The sequence below is a fragment of the Seriola lalandi genome, unplaced genomic scaffold (assembly GCF_002814215.2).
Source record: "Seriola lalandi dorsalis isolate HSWRI2012SDOR001 ecotype SW California unplaced genomic scaffold, Sedor1 jcf7180002054934, whole genome shotgun sequence".
In the NCBI taxonomy this organism is placed as follows: domain Eukaryota; kingdom Metazoa; phylum Chordata; class Actinopteri; order Carangiformes; family Carangidae; genus Seriola; species Seriola lalandi.
In genome coordinates this window covers 739010-754506 of record NW_019525486.1, presented here as the reverse complement: position 1 = coordinate 754506, position 15497 = coordinate 739010, and the positions used below count along the sequence as shown (strand labels likewise).

Genomic DNA, 15497 nt, shown 5'->3' with positions numbered 1-15497 from the left:
CTGTGCTTCTGGTTTGAAGTGCTGACACCTGAAGTAGGCTGACGTGTCCTCACCACTCACTCCCTCTTATCGGGGACACACAGGCACCTTCCTAGCACAGCGGACTGGACCAGCACTGCCACTTTTAACCTGCCTCCTCAGACTGGTGCTGAGGTGTTTTCATATGCCTCACGGTGATTCAAAATGAATTAGTCCTCTCTGTGTACTACACAACTGTACTCGTACTGTGAGTTGCAGTGACAGGGGAGGATTCTGAGATTAGGGAAGACAGACTACTGCATGAATAAGCAGGGCAGGAAGCTAACCAATTTGCCCATTGGCAAGCATTAAGTTTATAACAAGCATCTTGACAGCACATTTTCGTCTGAGGTTAGATTGTTTGGCAGGTGGCGGTATCAAATCTCCTCACCATGACGCCTGAAACTACAGATGTCAGTCTTCTCTCAAGCAAACTGCAGTGTGGTTTGATAGAAGCCAGAATGTGATGCAAACTAAGTGCAAGAAACAACCACAACACACATGGTTTTATGGCTTTAAGGTGAGAAATCTTGACATCTGAAAGCCACGAGTTACCCATGCTTGGAAAGCAGAGTATAACAAAATGAAATGACAGAAAAGCACAGTGTGTGCTGAGCCTCAATTTACGCTATTTTTTTAAGAGTTCTTAACTGGAATGAACACCAGAGAAGGTAGGAGTTCAGTCTATTATGTTCAGTTCAAACATCAGGGAGATGGGAATCAAAATTTAAAAATCTCTAACCAGGTGGGAGGAAAGATTACAGAAAGCAAGAAAACTTGTCTGCAATGGTTCAGATCAGAGAAAACAAACTGCAGTGATCGCCTCCTTTAGATGCAACTGGAGCTCTGAACAATGGCTGTTTTCTTTCCAAAGTGCCTAGTGAGTTGACAAATCCAACACCACCTACGTGGACATAGCTGGTGGTAATTTCCAACCCAGTAAATAATAAAAGAGGAAGTACTCTGATCCCAAACTCTCATATCAGCAGCAGCAGATCTGCAGTCTAAATCTTTTTTGAGGATGCATGTTCCGGTCCTCCAGGTTCAACACCGAGTTCATGTTGTTACTTGCTGTACAGTCATTGTTTGATTAAAGTGAAACTAAAGGAAATGAACAGTCTAGATGGTTCATAAAACATTTAGAAAATACTGTGAATGCACATAATTAAAAACATATTTTCTCTAAAGTAGCAAATCCGTATTTAAGGGGATATTCAGGGCCGCTGTTGATGCTGGTTTCTGCCATTTAGCTCTGGCATTATGACAAACTTGTTGACGATGCCAAGTAGGTCATTGTTAAAGCCAACCTGTGTCAAATAGCATTTGCTATTTATTTTTAGCGTATTTTTAATGTGACTCGCAGATGGTTGCTGCACACAGCACTGTACAATGACTCATAAGTGTCACCGAGTTTAACAATCACAGGAAAGTGTATAAAAAACAGAAAGTCTATTGTGATAAATCATTAAACCGGATCCATCTGGTACGCAGAACAAACACTAATTGTTATTTGCAAATATTATCTTGACCTAGGCCAGTTTTCAGGCATTACAGGTTATTATTTCATTAGCTATTTTCTAAGTGTACTTTTCCCTCAGCTTGCCAGGTTATGTATTATTCACAGTGGTTGCTCTGAAGTCATGGAGAGATTAAACAGATTAAAATAAATCTATTGTAACTGTAATTTGATGTTTGCTCATGGGCATTAATGACCATGTTATGGTTGTCATGAGGCTTCACTAGCTCGCTGCTGCTGAGTGACACATTCACACATGGCAGCACACTGCCATCATCTGGCTGATGGAGAGCACATCCCAGTTGTTCTATGAGTGGTCGTAGAAATACTGCATTCTGGGTATCTGATGTTTTACAGTCAGTTCTTTGGGGTCTACTGGAGTTAAATTTGAATTTAAATTTGAGGCTTCAATAGTTTTACTTTGGTTAATCCGAAATGACTACAGTAAGAAAAGGTGGGCTTTTCATTTTTGGACTACTCTCTTAGTTTCTCAGCAAGTGTGAATAGTTCAACTTTTAGTTGAGATCACAATTAACAGCACAGCCAAAACAAAAAACTGTAAAACTGCAATGTTAACTATATATATACCTCTCGCCATCTGTTTTTCAATCTTCTGAGATGCAGTTTCCACTGAGAAACATCTGTTTTAAGAAGCTTAATGGAATAATATGGTAAATTCTTGCTGATTAGCAGTGACAATGGTAGTGCTTGTGGTACAAACTTGCTCACACCGAGAACGTCTGACATGTTTGTGTCAGCTGACAAGATTTTCCAGGAACTGCAGCAAACCTACATTGTGGATGTTGTCTTTATCACAGTATGTGGGACAGTGTTTCCAAACACTGGCTGTGATTTCTTTAGGTCTGAGGATGAGTCTAATTTTGTACTCCATGCTGTTTTAACAGCATACTGAAAATCTTGGCCTACTGTTCAAAACGTTTTGTCTTGTTTATGATGCTATTCTGATCCGTGTCACTTTAAAATCAAATATTCTGCATCAATTCTGTTAACTAATTGAGTTTAGATCAGTATCTACTTTTTATTTCATTACAAAAGTAAATATTCTTATCTCAGTAGTAAAGCTGTATATTCTGTTTTGGTTTGTTTTATGTTACTAATGATGGATTTTTCCACTGGTGCTGATAAAAAAATAATGTAAAAATATTCCTACAGTGTAATGATCCTGTTGACTTGATGTATGTCTGTATTAAATCGCACTGTTTCTCAGTTTTAGCATCAGGACACTTCAGTCAACTGTTCAGTCAACTAACAAAAACACATTTACCGCCTGTGTGTGAAAGCAGGCACTGATTTTCTTTATTTCTTTTTTTTCCCTGATCCGAGTAAAGGTTGACTGATTTTCCTCTGGGTACATGATTATACAATATTCTTTACAGCGGATTTGTAATACATAACAGTGCTTTTAAAGTGATTGCATTTTGTGGTCCTTTGTGCCTTCAGTGGGATCACTGTAACTTTTTATTGTATATATATTTTTTAAAGTATTTATAATTTGAGGTATTCATTAGGGTTTGGCATTAATAGACTGTTATTTTGTAAATCATGGAGTTAATTGCATTTCTCAGAGGTGGAAGTAGCTTATTCCCATTTTATTTTACTCTATATACATCACCGCATTTCAGAGGCAAATGCTGCAATCCACCACAAAAGAGGTCATTCAGCCAAACAAATATTTTTGCATTTGACATTTGAAGTATATTTATCAAAACATACCTTCTGTCGTAGTTAAATTTTAATATAGAATTTTGATTTGTACTAGAGTATTTTTTTACTTCAGTAAATCCGGGTACTTTTTACTGCAGTACTGTGAAAGAACAAACTGACTAACACCACTCTCGCCACTGGTTTTGCTATTGCACGTTTTACCAGGTTATTAGGTGCATAGTAATCTTGTCATACTTTGTGTTTTTTTTTTTTTGTGTACATCAGTTTGTCTTGTAGAACCTGTGTTGCTGTTAATATAGCCATCTATGTTATATGTTAATATACCATCTGCGTTGTTTTGGTTACCGTCTGCAAGGTGGAAACGGTTACAACACCCCAACATGAGTCCGACCAATGGGGAGAGGAGGGGGCGGTGCCGTCGGCTTCATTTCTCATCGGTGTGTGAACCACAACAAAACAGCGACGACACGACGAATGGCAAACAAGTCAGAATAAAACACAAAACAGGTAAGACGTTAGCTGACACCACGAACCGCTTGGTTATTTTATTTAACACACAGCTCACTGCCAGTGGAGTATTGAACGGGTCTGGGTACGTATTTACGCAGCGCACGGGCTGGTCTGCTGAGCCGCGGTTGATTCGTGCCATTTCATTAATTAAATGTCTAATTTACGCGACGACATGCAAACCCGTTTTTACGATTGTGTCGTGTAGGAATATTTAAAGCCAAATATCGGTTTCGGTGGTGAGAATGGAGGCGGTATTATGGTTTACTCTTGGCCGGTACGCTGTGTTCTTCTTGGCTGAGCCTCGGCGGCTAAGCGGCTCGGCAGCATGGCGGCTCGGCCTGTGTTTGCGATGTAGACACAACAGACAATCCTGGTCGGCATTTCTCTGAGCCACAGCCTGCGGTTTGACTCAGGCTATTATTATCTTCCACACTGTTGTGTGGATCTTTTGCATTGTGTTACGTTAGCAATTATTACCAACGGGTGCTTTGGCCTAACGCCACCGGTAGAAGAAGTGCTCACATCAAGAGGAACCATTACCACATTACCCCGTTACAACTACAGGTCCTGCTTTCTTAATCCTACTCAAGTAGAAGCACTGAAGCATCCTCTGTTGAATATATTTCAACTATGAAAAGTAAAAGTGTTTTTTGCATTATTAAAGTTACTTAAATGAAACCATATGAGAAGTGGAGCTGTCAACAACTCTCAGTGTGACAGGCCGCAATTAGACACTGTGTTGTAACTAAAATGTCAATGTAGTTGGAAACCACTTACCTAATCTGAAACAGTGCTTAGTGTTTTAGGAGCTCTTGTTTTCATGTAAAATCATATCTTTTGAAGTCTTAATCTAAGAGGTAACTAGTAGATAAAAATGTACTATATAAGTACAAACTGCCAAAGACACAGTGGATGACTTGACTGTTCTCACAAGCTTTTAATTTAGAGGAAACCTACTTTTCCTACAATTATTGGTGAATATATATATAATCTAGACGCACAGTAATATTAATGATGAACGATGGAAGACATACAATGAGGAAATATTCGAGTAAAAGTCATGCATCTATTTACGGAAGAAAACAGAAGTATTATTTGAAAAATGTACTTTCAGAATCAAAAATAAAAGTACTCATAGTGCAGAATGACCCATGTCAGTATTGTATCATCATTGGTACATTAACATGTAAACGGTTGTTTATTATTTCCTTCTGAGATGCAGTGAAGTATAAAGTAACGTGTGGAAAAACCTATGTAAAGAACAAGTATTTCCATACAGTACTTATTTAAATGTGCTTAGTCACTTTGCACCATCAAGGAAATATTCTGAACACCATGTGATAGACAAAACAACAGTACTCAGTGGACCATCCACTATAGTTTCCTACCATCCGCTAGTCTTGAAAAGTGCTATATAAATAAAGGCTTACAACTACCACAGACAACAGACGGTCACAAAAACTCACTTTTAAAATGGTTAAAAATGTTAGACAGCTGCTACAAGTCTAAATAGCCAAATGATTTTTGACCAGAATATATATTTCCTTAATCTATTTTTACCCAGTATTATTGTCCTTGCACAGATGTGTATATACATGAAGAGTCTCTTAAAACTTGTACTTACTAAATATTTATATTTATGAATATTATACTGATGCCAGAGATGTGACCATCAATTTCCAGTATTCACCAAAGACTAGTGGCTCATTCTCCATTTAAAGACAATCAATGTCTATCATTTAAGGCCTTAAAGACCAAGATGTCGCCTATAAAAAGTATAAAAAGTCTCACTGCTACGATCTCTTTTGAAGGATACTACACAAGCTGTAAGCCTAATGCACTGTATACAAATATCTATTCAGCAGCACACTTCCAAGCCCTAACAGAATTATTCCTCATATATTACAAGGGTTTTTTTTTTTATTATTATCACGGACAGTGCACCAGTTGAAGTCTCTTCCTCTGGGGAAATGTTTCCTGGAATCTGTCCAGGTCCAATTTCACATTCAAATGGCTGTGTGGCATGTGGTTAGTCAGCACGTCCTGCTGCATCTATACAGCAGTTCCTCTCTCCTCCCCTCTATTCATGCCATCTTTTGTGTTGTGTACAGACAGCTGCAGCTATGGGCAAGTCCCAGTCACACTTGGCCAAGCACAAAGACGAGAGTCAGGACGCACTGACGACTGCTGGCGACTACGGTGACGGTCAGACAGAAGAGGATGGAAAAAATGGGGATGTATCTCAGTTCCCCTATGTGGAATTTACCGGGCGGGACAGTGTGACATGCCCCACATGTCAGGGCACTGGGAGAATCCCACGAGGTACAACTTTCTAGATATTAGTCATTATTACTCAGTGACCATTATTAGTATAAATTTTAACTCTGTATACAGAATTGTTTCTCTTTAACATTAAATATTCAAGACTAAATAAGCAACAACCAACATCCTTAAATATTGTTTATTAGGAGTCTTCAGGTCTGTGTGGGTATGGATTTGTCACATTTGATTGACAATGACAGCAATGAAAATGAAATGAAATCTACAGGAACCACCTGCACATCTTGGTGGCTCCAAAGTCTGACTCAGAAATGTTTTTAAGTCCTATTTATGGACAGTGATCAGCTCTCTGCTGTTTGGGAGACAGTTTTGTTTCAGGCAAGTTGAGTTTTAATCTGTACAAGTGCAGAGGCCTCTACCAGGATCTTACTGTGATATAAAGGCAACCACACAGCAAACTCTTTCACCCGAAGTGAGCTACAGTTTTACATTTTAAAAAATCATGCATTTTGCAGTGAAGATGAGTGAAGGCTTCTGTGTTTTTATGTCCAACTCCAAAATGCTCACACGAAACCTAAACTTTATATAAATCAGATCCAGAATGCTAGTGCACGCATTTACAAATATAATACTACAACTGTCCAAATGTAAGGAATACAAGTTTCACACAAGATTCAACCAGATCTTAAGGCCTTAATGTCTACAGAAATGCTACAGATCACAGATACAGCAGGTCCATAAGAATAATGATAAGAAAGAGAAAATGAGTATTTGCAGTACGCCATATTGACTTTTTCTTAACTTAAAGATAACACAATTAAAGATCCATTTCCATCTTCAATTATCTCTACATTGAGAATAAACCAATCATTGATTAAAAAAAAGAAATAACGTATGATTTCACAATATGGCGATAAGAGTCTAGCTCTACAGCAGTATTAGATAGTGGGAAATTTACAACCTGCTCCTAACTCAATCAGTCAAATGACAGCTTTCCTATCCTTTTTTTAAAATCATTCAACAGGTCAAGAGAATCAGCTTGTGGCTCTGATTCCATACAGCGACCAAAGGCTCAGGCCAAGCAGGACGTAAGTCTGCACTCTGTGCTGTTTTTACAGATTAACTGTGTAAGCTATCTGTATGATTAAACTAAATGAACACACAGGGGCGTGATAAGATATCAGCTGGTTTCAGGGTCTCACTTCTCTTCTCCTTCTCCTGCAGAAAACTGTATGTCACAATATCAGTGGCTCTCTGCCTGCTGCTGTCTGGCCTGGCTGTTTTCTTCCTATTCCCTCGCTCCATTGATGTGTCGTATGTGGGGGTGAAGTCTGCCTACGTCTCCTATGACCAGGAAAAACGAATCGTCTATCTCAACATTACAGTAAGATTGTGTAGTTATGTACTCCCTTAACTTCAAATAGAACCGCAATCATACACTGTAGGAGAATTTGAATGTGAATATTGCGGAGCATTTAGCAGCTAAAGAGCCAAAAGCAGAGCTAAAAGAGTGTGAATATTGGACATAGATTCACTAGGGGGACAGAAACACGACTGCTAATGAATGCTAATGTTACTCCGTGTCTGCTGGGTGTGTATATAGGCCACTGTTTGCGAACAAGTTTGCCATTATTAACTTAAAATGTGATTTATATGTCAGTGTTGTGTGTTTACAGCTGGTTTCTGCTGCCTCCAAGCAGCAAAAAAAATCTGTTACTGCAGCTTTAAAATGCTACACCTTTCTAAATTAGGAATTACCACAAGGTCCCTTCTGCCACAATCTCACACCTTTTCTCCTCTTGTATCCAGAACACTCTGAACATCACCAATAATAACTACTACGCCATATCTGTGACCAACATCACAGCGCAAGTACAGTTCTCCAAGACGGTGATAGGCAAGGCCAAGTTTAACAACAGCACAGTGATCATACCACTGGATGAAGAGCAGGTAGGTTTGAAATACTTCACTGTACAGAGAGGAGGTAAAAAAAAATCAATTCAAGTGAATGCACTGAACTTCTGATCCACTTTAGTTATGACACTTTCACAGCCCACACAACAGCTCATTGTTACACCCACAGTCACAATACCAAGCAGCCCCATCTGACTTAACTCATAGACTTGTCTTGTGACTTCTTAAAATTAATATCAATTATATTCAGTCATTCAAATCCAGTCTTCAAACAGATGTTCTAAGCACCGTTAAAGCCTCATTTGTCACATTACAAATCTTGGCACCACCTCTCACTACTGGACATTGTTTAAACAGAATTTAGGAGAGAAAAAACACACACCAAACCACATTAGGTTTAGTTTTAAATAGCAGAAATGTGTAATATTTTGATATAAACTGTGTTGTTGCAGATTGACTACACAGTTCCCACCACCATTGCTGATGAGATGAGTTATATGTTGTAAGTAACCTACTTAAAATCCTAAAAGTGCACTATTGATACGTGGATCATGATTATTTTTTAATTTTATACCTTTTTTTTTTTTTACAGTGACTACTGTACTTTGCCAACCATTAAAGTCCACAACATAGTGGTGATGATGCAGTAAGTATGGCTGGATGAACAGTTATTTAAACATTAGGTATTGTGATTTTTATCCTTCGGTTTGTCGTGAGATGCACGACTGGGCATCAGCCTGTTTTATGTCAACATCTCTCTCCTCCACACTCGCATAGTTTCACCCACACATGTTGAAGAGCTGCCCAGAACAGCCCCGGCCTTCTGCTGTGGAGTACTGCTTACACCAACAGAAGATACTTGGGCCTTTGGGAGCCTTGCTAATTTACACGTCAACGCTGACATTAAAGCAGACTGTAAATTTAGCAACTATTTCTCAAAGGCAGAAATGAACTTTATTATTTGACTTAATCCTCTGTGGTAAAAGCGTTCGAGCCAAGTATCATGAGACTAAAATCCAGTGGAAATGGGAAAGAAAAGTTGTAATGTAATGACCTAAATGGAACTTGCGAATGTTTGTTGCAGGCTTCATTTTGATGCAATTAACAAGGGAAAACAATGTTTATCAATCAGAGAGAGAGTGATGACAGAAATCAGTGCAGTTTGTGTCTAGATATTTTGGGAGGTGAGGCAAACCAGGAGAACAGAAACAAAACAATATAACCATAACATGAATCTAATGCAGACATTCTGTAAATAAGTATTAGGTTAGGGTTAGGTTAGGTTAATTAGTTTTCTGATGGCAGACTAATGATTGCAGTACTACTTAGAGCAAGCCACTGCAAAGCATTGTGGTCAATGAAAATGCAATCTTGTGATTAGCAAAGTTCAGACTGGCTTTACTCAGCTCGCATACATAAACCAGGAGTTAAACAGTTAGAAAAATCTGCTGACTTTTCAAGATTATGAATTAATGTAATAAAAAATAAAAACTATTTTAGGGATTTATCCATTTCCTGTGGATCTTGAAAATCTAGTCAAACAAAAACTTCTGCCCCAGAGAAATATTTATAATCTACTGAAGCTCAAATCTTAATCTGTTAAGAAGGAGGGGATTTCCCATCTGTTATTCCCACACCATCTCAGGATTTTAAAAAAATGACAGCAGCATGTCTCACCTTGTTGCTGGATGTACGGTAGTTGACTCTGTGGTTGACCTTTTCAGGGTGACGGTGACGACATCGTACTTCGGACACACGGAGCAGGTCTCCCAGGAGATGTACCAGTATGTGGACTGTGGGGGGAACACCACCTCCTTGCATGGGCATGTGCAGGTCTACCAGTAAAACAAGCAGAAGACCCTGGGTGTCAGATACTGCTGCAAGTGAGGTTCTCTCACAGGTTGACTGGGCTGACTCCTGCAGAGGAAGTCCTCAACAGTGAAATGATTGAAAGCAGTAGTTTCAGATATGATGCACTTTAGCCGGATCCTTATCTTCAGAAAGTATTGAGAATGTTGGATGAGTACAGCAGGAATGCGGTAACTGCTGCTGCCCCCTACTATTCTATACCACTTTTAAATACTTTTAATAAAAATACAATAACTAAGCTACAAGAGGTACTTGATTATTTTTTTTTTTTGGTCTTAGTGAAAACCACTGAGCAGTTCCTAACCACTCTTATCTGCCCTCTTTTCATTCCTTCCTGCTGCAGCTTTTCTTCCTTTTTTTTCATGAAGTAGACTTATTGATATTGTGTAGTGCAATACGTTTGGTGTATCATCTTATGTCATTTTTTTGAGGGGGGGCTCAGAATGTTTTTTATTTTCAGCTTGAGTAAAGGTTGGTAGTATCAGTCTTTTCTTATGTTTATCTATCATCCAGCAATCATGACTAATGTGAAGATTTTGACATCAGCATATTTTTTATGAATAATTGAAACCATTTTGCCATTTAAGAAAAAATAACTTTTTAAAAAGGGATAATATTTTCAATTTCATAGCAAATGTGGAAGCAATACAGTGGGCTGTTAAATACAGGAATATGTAAATGTAAATATAAAATATGTTCTTTCCTTCTGGTTTGCTTCAAAGCATTATATCTAGAATAACGCCTGGTCTGGAAGTAACTTTTTCCCTTTAACGAGGCCGTCTTATTTGTGTGGGTTATGGTGTCAGTGCTATATTAATCCACTCTGCACCTTTACTTTGAGTCGACTGCTACTCTTTAATTTTTGAGATTACAATGACTTCTGCCTGTCTCTTTTATCCCGTGGTATCATTTTGGATTGGCTTTGGATTGATCACCAGAAGTGACTCACTGTGAATGCTGTGATAATATGTTAAAGTTTAACAGCAGCATAGATTGTGTAAGTTGCTGAGTGACATTTGTTTTGTCTGACAGACCATGCCCCATAACACATAAATGCCCAATACATGATTTCTAAGTTTAAAATTTCTGATCTGATTCTTATTTTCTAATTTGTGATCACACAGATATTCTGTCTGTTAATACAATTCCCAGTCATCATAAGAAAACTGTAAGATCCAACCCTTCATGACATTTCATGAGACAAGTTTAGATGTGAAAACCTTTCTGTTTCTGCCTAACATCTCCACAATGTTTTTTTGTGTTTTAAATGCATGAAGCTGAAAATAAAATCATGGTTCACTTCAAAAGTCTTTTCAGTATTTTTCTGTGCGCTTGTAAATGTCTCTGTACACACTGGGTGTTCTGCTAAACCACAGTAACATCCGCCTCTGATGAAGACCCCAAAACTGTTGGTTTATTTATTTACACATTATTTATTAATTACATTATAACTTACTTTCATATTTATCAGATACTTAAAATGATGTTAACATCCACATCATTATTTTTTTTTTTATTGTGGTAAAAATCTTTCAGCAGTGTTGATATTTATCAGGTGTTTTTACCATAATTAGGATAAAACAACCTAGAAGTGAACATTTTTGTTAAGTTGTGTCTCGATCGTACTAAAGAATATGTCTTTCAAAATGAATATTTATCATAAGGCTGCAACAAACTATTTTAATTTTCGATAAATCAGCTGATCATTTTCTCAAACAATAATTGGATCTATGTCAGAAAAGAGTGAAAAAAGTCCATCACAGTTTCCCAGAACCAAAATAACATCTTCACTTGTCTTATTTTGATGGACCAACAGTCCAAAACACAAAAGATATTCAGTTTACTATACAACAAACAGCAAATACTCACATTTGAGAAGTTGGAAACCAGTGAGTCTTTGGAATTTTTGATTTAAGAAACAACTAATTGATTATAACAATAGTTGAAAGTTAATTTTGTGTTATTTGGCTGATCAATTAATCATTTCATCTCCAGATTATTGTCTCCCAGTGCAGCCACATGTTTTCATAATTGGAACAACTTTCATGCGGGGGGGGGGGGGGGGGGGGGGGTTGTGAAATATTGGATCATGTAGTAAAGTAATATAAACTACAAATACTTCACTGCAGTACTACTTCATTGCATTCCACCATTGCCAGACGACAAATAATAAACAAGAGGGAAACGAGGACAATGAGGTCCAGAATGTGAACTGAATGGACAGACCACCACTAACCCCACCACTAGAGGGCAAAACAAAAAGCCTCCCTCCAATGCAGAGGAACAAAGAATCACTATCTAGATATGTAGGCCAGTAAATACCCACAGAGCAATAAGCCTCATCTGTTTGGTTTAGACTTTTTAGTCTGATTGGATTTAAGACTATAGTTGAATAGTCCGTTTCCCTGTATAACAAAAGTTGCCACCGATATGTAAAAAATGTTCAGATATAACCATCTATCTATATAATCTATTTTTTTTCTTATCATTTACATGCTATACATGGTTGTATTGTACTGTATGTCACTGTGTTACTCATGACTTCTTGATGCAGCTAAAAACACACAACGTCCCCAGTGATCATGGTATGTTCACATCTGCTGCTCTCATTAAAGCACCAGTTCACTTCCTCTCTAAGATCCAGGTCAGTGGTTTGGACCAGAGCTACACTGAAATACATGTGGCCAAAAAATGGAGGAAAAACACACATGCACACAACCACTGAGCACCATCAGTTTCCTCTTTGTCTCTTATGGTATTTTGTTTTCATAGACTGTCAGTCAAAATGTTATTATATGACATAAAATATAATCTAATGTAAATGTATTAATTTAATGTAATTAGTGACATTATTGGCTTATTTTATCAGTATTTACATGTTAGCAAACATCTAATAATTTAATTAATTTGTTATGAACATTTTGATCATTTTTTTCTTAAGTGAAGTTTACTGTTGAAAGTGTTATTTTCCTCTTTATCTTTTATTGTTACTATCATCTTTGACAATAGATTTAATGTTAAACTGTCAAATAAATAAATATCTTTGTCACAACTCCACATTTAAAAGGGAAAGATGTTTCTTCACTGCATCAAAAAAGTGACATAACATGAACAAACATCAGGATTAGCCTTCAAAGGTCCAGTATTTATCATTTATCATTATGCTATGTCTTGCCATCATTTATAGTCTGTTATTTTCTGGTTTGAGATTGTACTTGTCGCCACATCTACACTGATAAGCAATTGTTTGCTTCTTTGATATCAAAATGGTTTATAATTAAACCATGCTACAATAGACTTGCGATCTGGGTGTTTCCAAGCCTTTGTCTACATGCTGGGCATTAAGCCAGCCTGCCCTTGACCATTGCTAATGATAAGCCGGTCAAGTACTGAACATATCACAATGTGTTATCAAACAAAAACGCTAAACACAGTCACATAATTATGTGCCTGTAATTCTGTACTAATTCAGCTTGACAACTCAGTCTAAAGTTCATGACTTGTTTGGATCCAAACTGAAAAGTCACAAAGGAGGACTATCTCAGGCCAAGCTGTCTGGAAAATGAAAATGAGAACTACTGAGTTTCAAAGCTTTGTCTCGCTGCCAAGACCGGACTCAACGACATACAACAAACCCAGTTCTTGAATCAGTGTTGGCTGCACGTCCAGATTGACTGGCAATGAATGAGCAGTGGAGGCTATTCAAAGTCTTACTCATGCCCTTTAACCAGCAGCTTTAAAGTTACAGGATGATCCATCTGACTACTTGGCAGTCTGGTATCAACATACAGAACTTTGTATGAATGTCACTGTAGGCAGATGAGCAGCTACAGTGTACTGGATTTTTCCTACTAGCTCGCAGCCAACAGGTTTAACTGTACAGAGGCACGGTAGAGAAGACAGCTACATCCGCTGCTGATTTGGTGTGTTATTTCCATTACAGCAGACCTTCCCCCTCATCCCGTAGTTAATATAGGCCCAGCAACTTCCACTCACCAGGTAAAAGGAAATGGCTTTTCCATATGTGCTCTACATGAGCACACTACCTAAAAGAGGTCAGACTCACTGAAAATAATACTCTGAGTCCACTGGATGTGGTCTCCCATCACAAGAATGCAAACATACAGTATGTCCACTACAGCATGACTGTTCATGTTTATGTCTCTTCAAACAGTGTCACACTGGATAACCAACAGAACGTGTTATCAATAGTTTTTATAGGATTAAGCATATCCAAAGAAAACTTCTCACAGTGGATATTCAAAGTAATTTCTCACTTGTGTTGTACTGGGACAGGGGCAGAACTATCTGCAGGGCTACATACCTGTAAAGGTAAATGATAATGTTGTGTTTTGTTTTCTTAATTTGAGCAACAACAAAAAAACACCCCATGGCACTATGTCCAAGTCCCATTCAAATGAACATATTTCAAATCTTGTTTTTGGACTGAATTTTCATCACCTGTGAAAAGGTCACAGTAAGGTAACAAACATACAACCACACCACAACTATCCATCGATCTGCTTTCACACCAACTTGCCTCAATATAATGGGTTTGTATTCATTTTTTAGTTCGCTTTACCGTTTAGCTGTACATATACAGAAGTGAAAATCTTTTAGGCATCATCATCATTTAACTTCATACCAAGTGCAGTAAACAGATTTAGGCTGTCTCTCTCTTTGGCTTTATGTTTGGGCCAGTCAGGCACCTACCTGACAGTCCTGCATGAGGATAAGAATCTAAACATTTAAAGTGCCTAAAACTCTTGCACTGTACTGTTCATGTGAGTGCTACTGAAAACCAGTCTCCTTAATGTCCCAAACTTTTTCTTCCACTTTTTATCCCTCAAGTCATTTTAGGATTATTAAAATCCTCTTATTCCACTGCATCTGACAGTGTCATATATATTCTGTATTACAGTTTTCCAGTTCTAAATTGAAGCTATATGACAAGTGAGATATTCAAGACCTAGACTCCATAATTTAAAGGCTTGCGCTCTTCCAGTCCTCCAACTTCATGTGTTTGGTGAAAACTTTGGGATCTCCACCAGAATTTAAAATAAGGTTCTGGGAGTTTTAACAAAGTTTGTACTGACTGACCCACCAATACATTTTTTAAACATGCACTAAACAGGACTGTGCTGCATTATACTGACAGGTGCTTCTATTATTTAAGGCAACCATCGTGGATATAAATGGGGGTGGACAAAATAATGGAAAAACTTATTCAATACAATTCAACAGCAGCCTCCAAAATGATCACAGTTGAATCAACACATCTCTAAAACACTTCCAACACATACTGAACATTAAATGTCATAAAGGGAGGATTTACTGCAGGACTGTTGTGTTAAAGTCTGCAATAGTTTTAGCCAGGTGTCACCTGAGAGACTTTAGCCACTAGCTAATACGTGTTTTGAGTTAGCGTTAACCAGAAATGACACAACTGCTTTTTAATCCCCATTGAGGATTCATTTTAATTATTGACTTTCCTGCATCCATTTGCGTAATTTGTTAGTTTAACGCTAAGAGAAAAGTGTTAGCTAGCTAAAGTAGCTAGTTAGCTTAAAAGTTAAAGTTACCGTTAGTACTTTGAACTTCGAGACCGTTTCTTTGAGAAAACGTTTTATATCGTCTTTCAGTTGCCAACAACTAAAGTTTGTGTTGTTTGTGTTGTTTGTGTTTATGTGTCCAGTGTTTCCCG

The 15497-nt window shown here is 37.8% G+C and overlaps 1 protein-coding gene across 1 annotated transcript; it reads left to right on the top strand.

The window, feature by feature from the left end:
• Positions 1 to 3597: 3597 nt before the first annotated feature.
• Positions 3598 to 11100, top strand: tmem106ba (transmembrane protein 106Ba). Its single transcript, XM_023393428.2, has 8 exons — positions 3598 to 3727; positions 5842 to 6052; positions 7035 to 7098; positions 7235 to 7394; positions 7820 to 7960; positions 8377 to 8426; positions 8517 to 8570; positions 9649 to 11100. The coding sequence occupies exons 2-8, from the start codon at positions 5854 to 5856 to the stop codon at positions 9767 to 9769; spliced, it is 789 nt and encodes a 262-aa protein (XP_023249196.1). The 5' UTR covers positions 3598 to 3727; positions 5842 to 5853; the 3' UTR covers positions 9770 to 11100.
• Positions 11101 to 15497: the final 4397 nt, after the last annotated feature.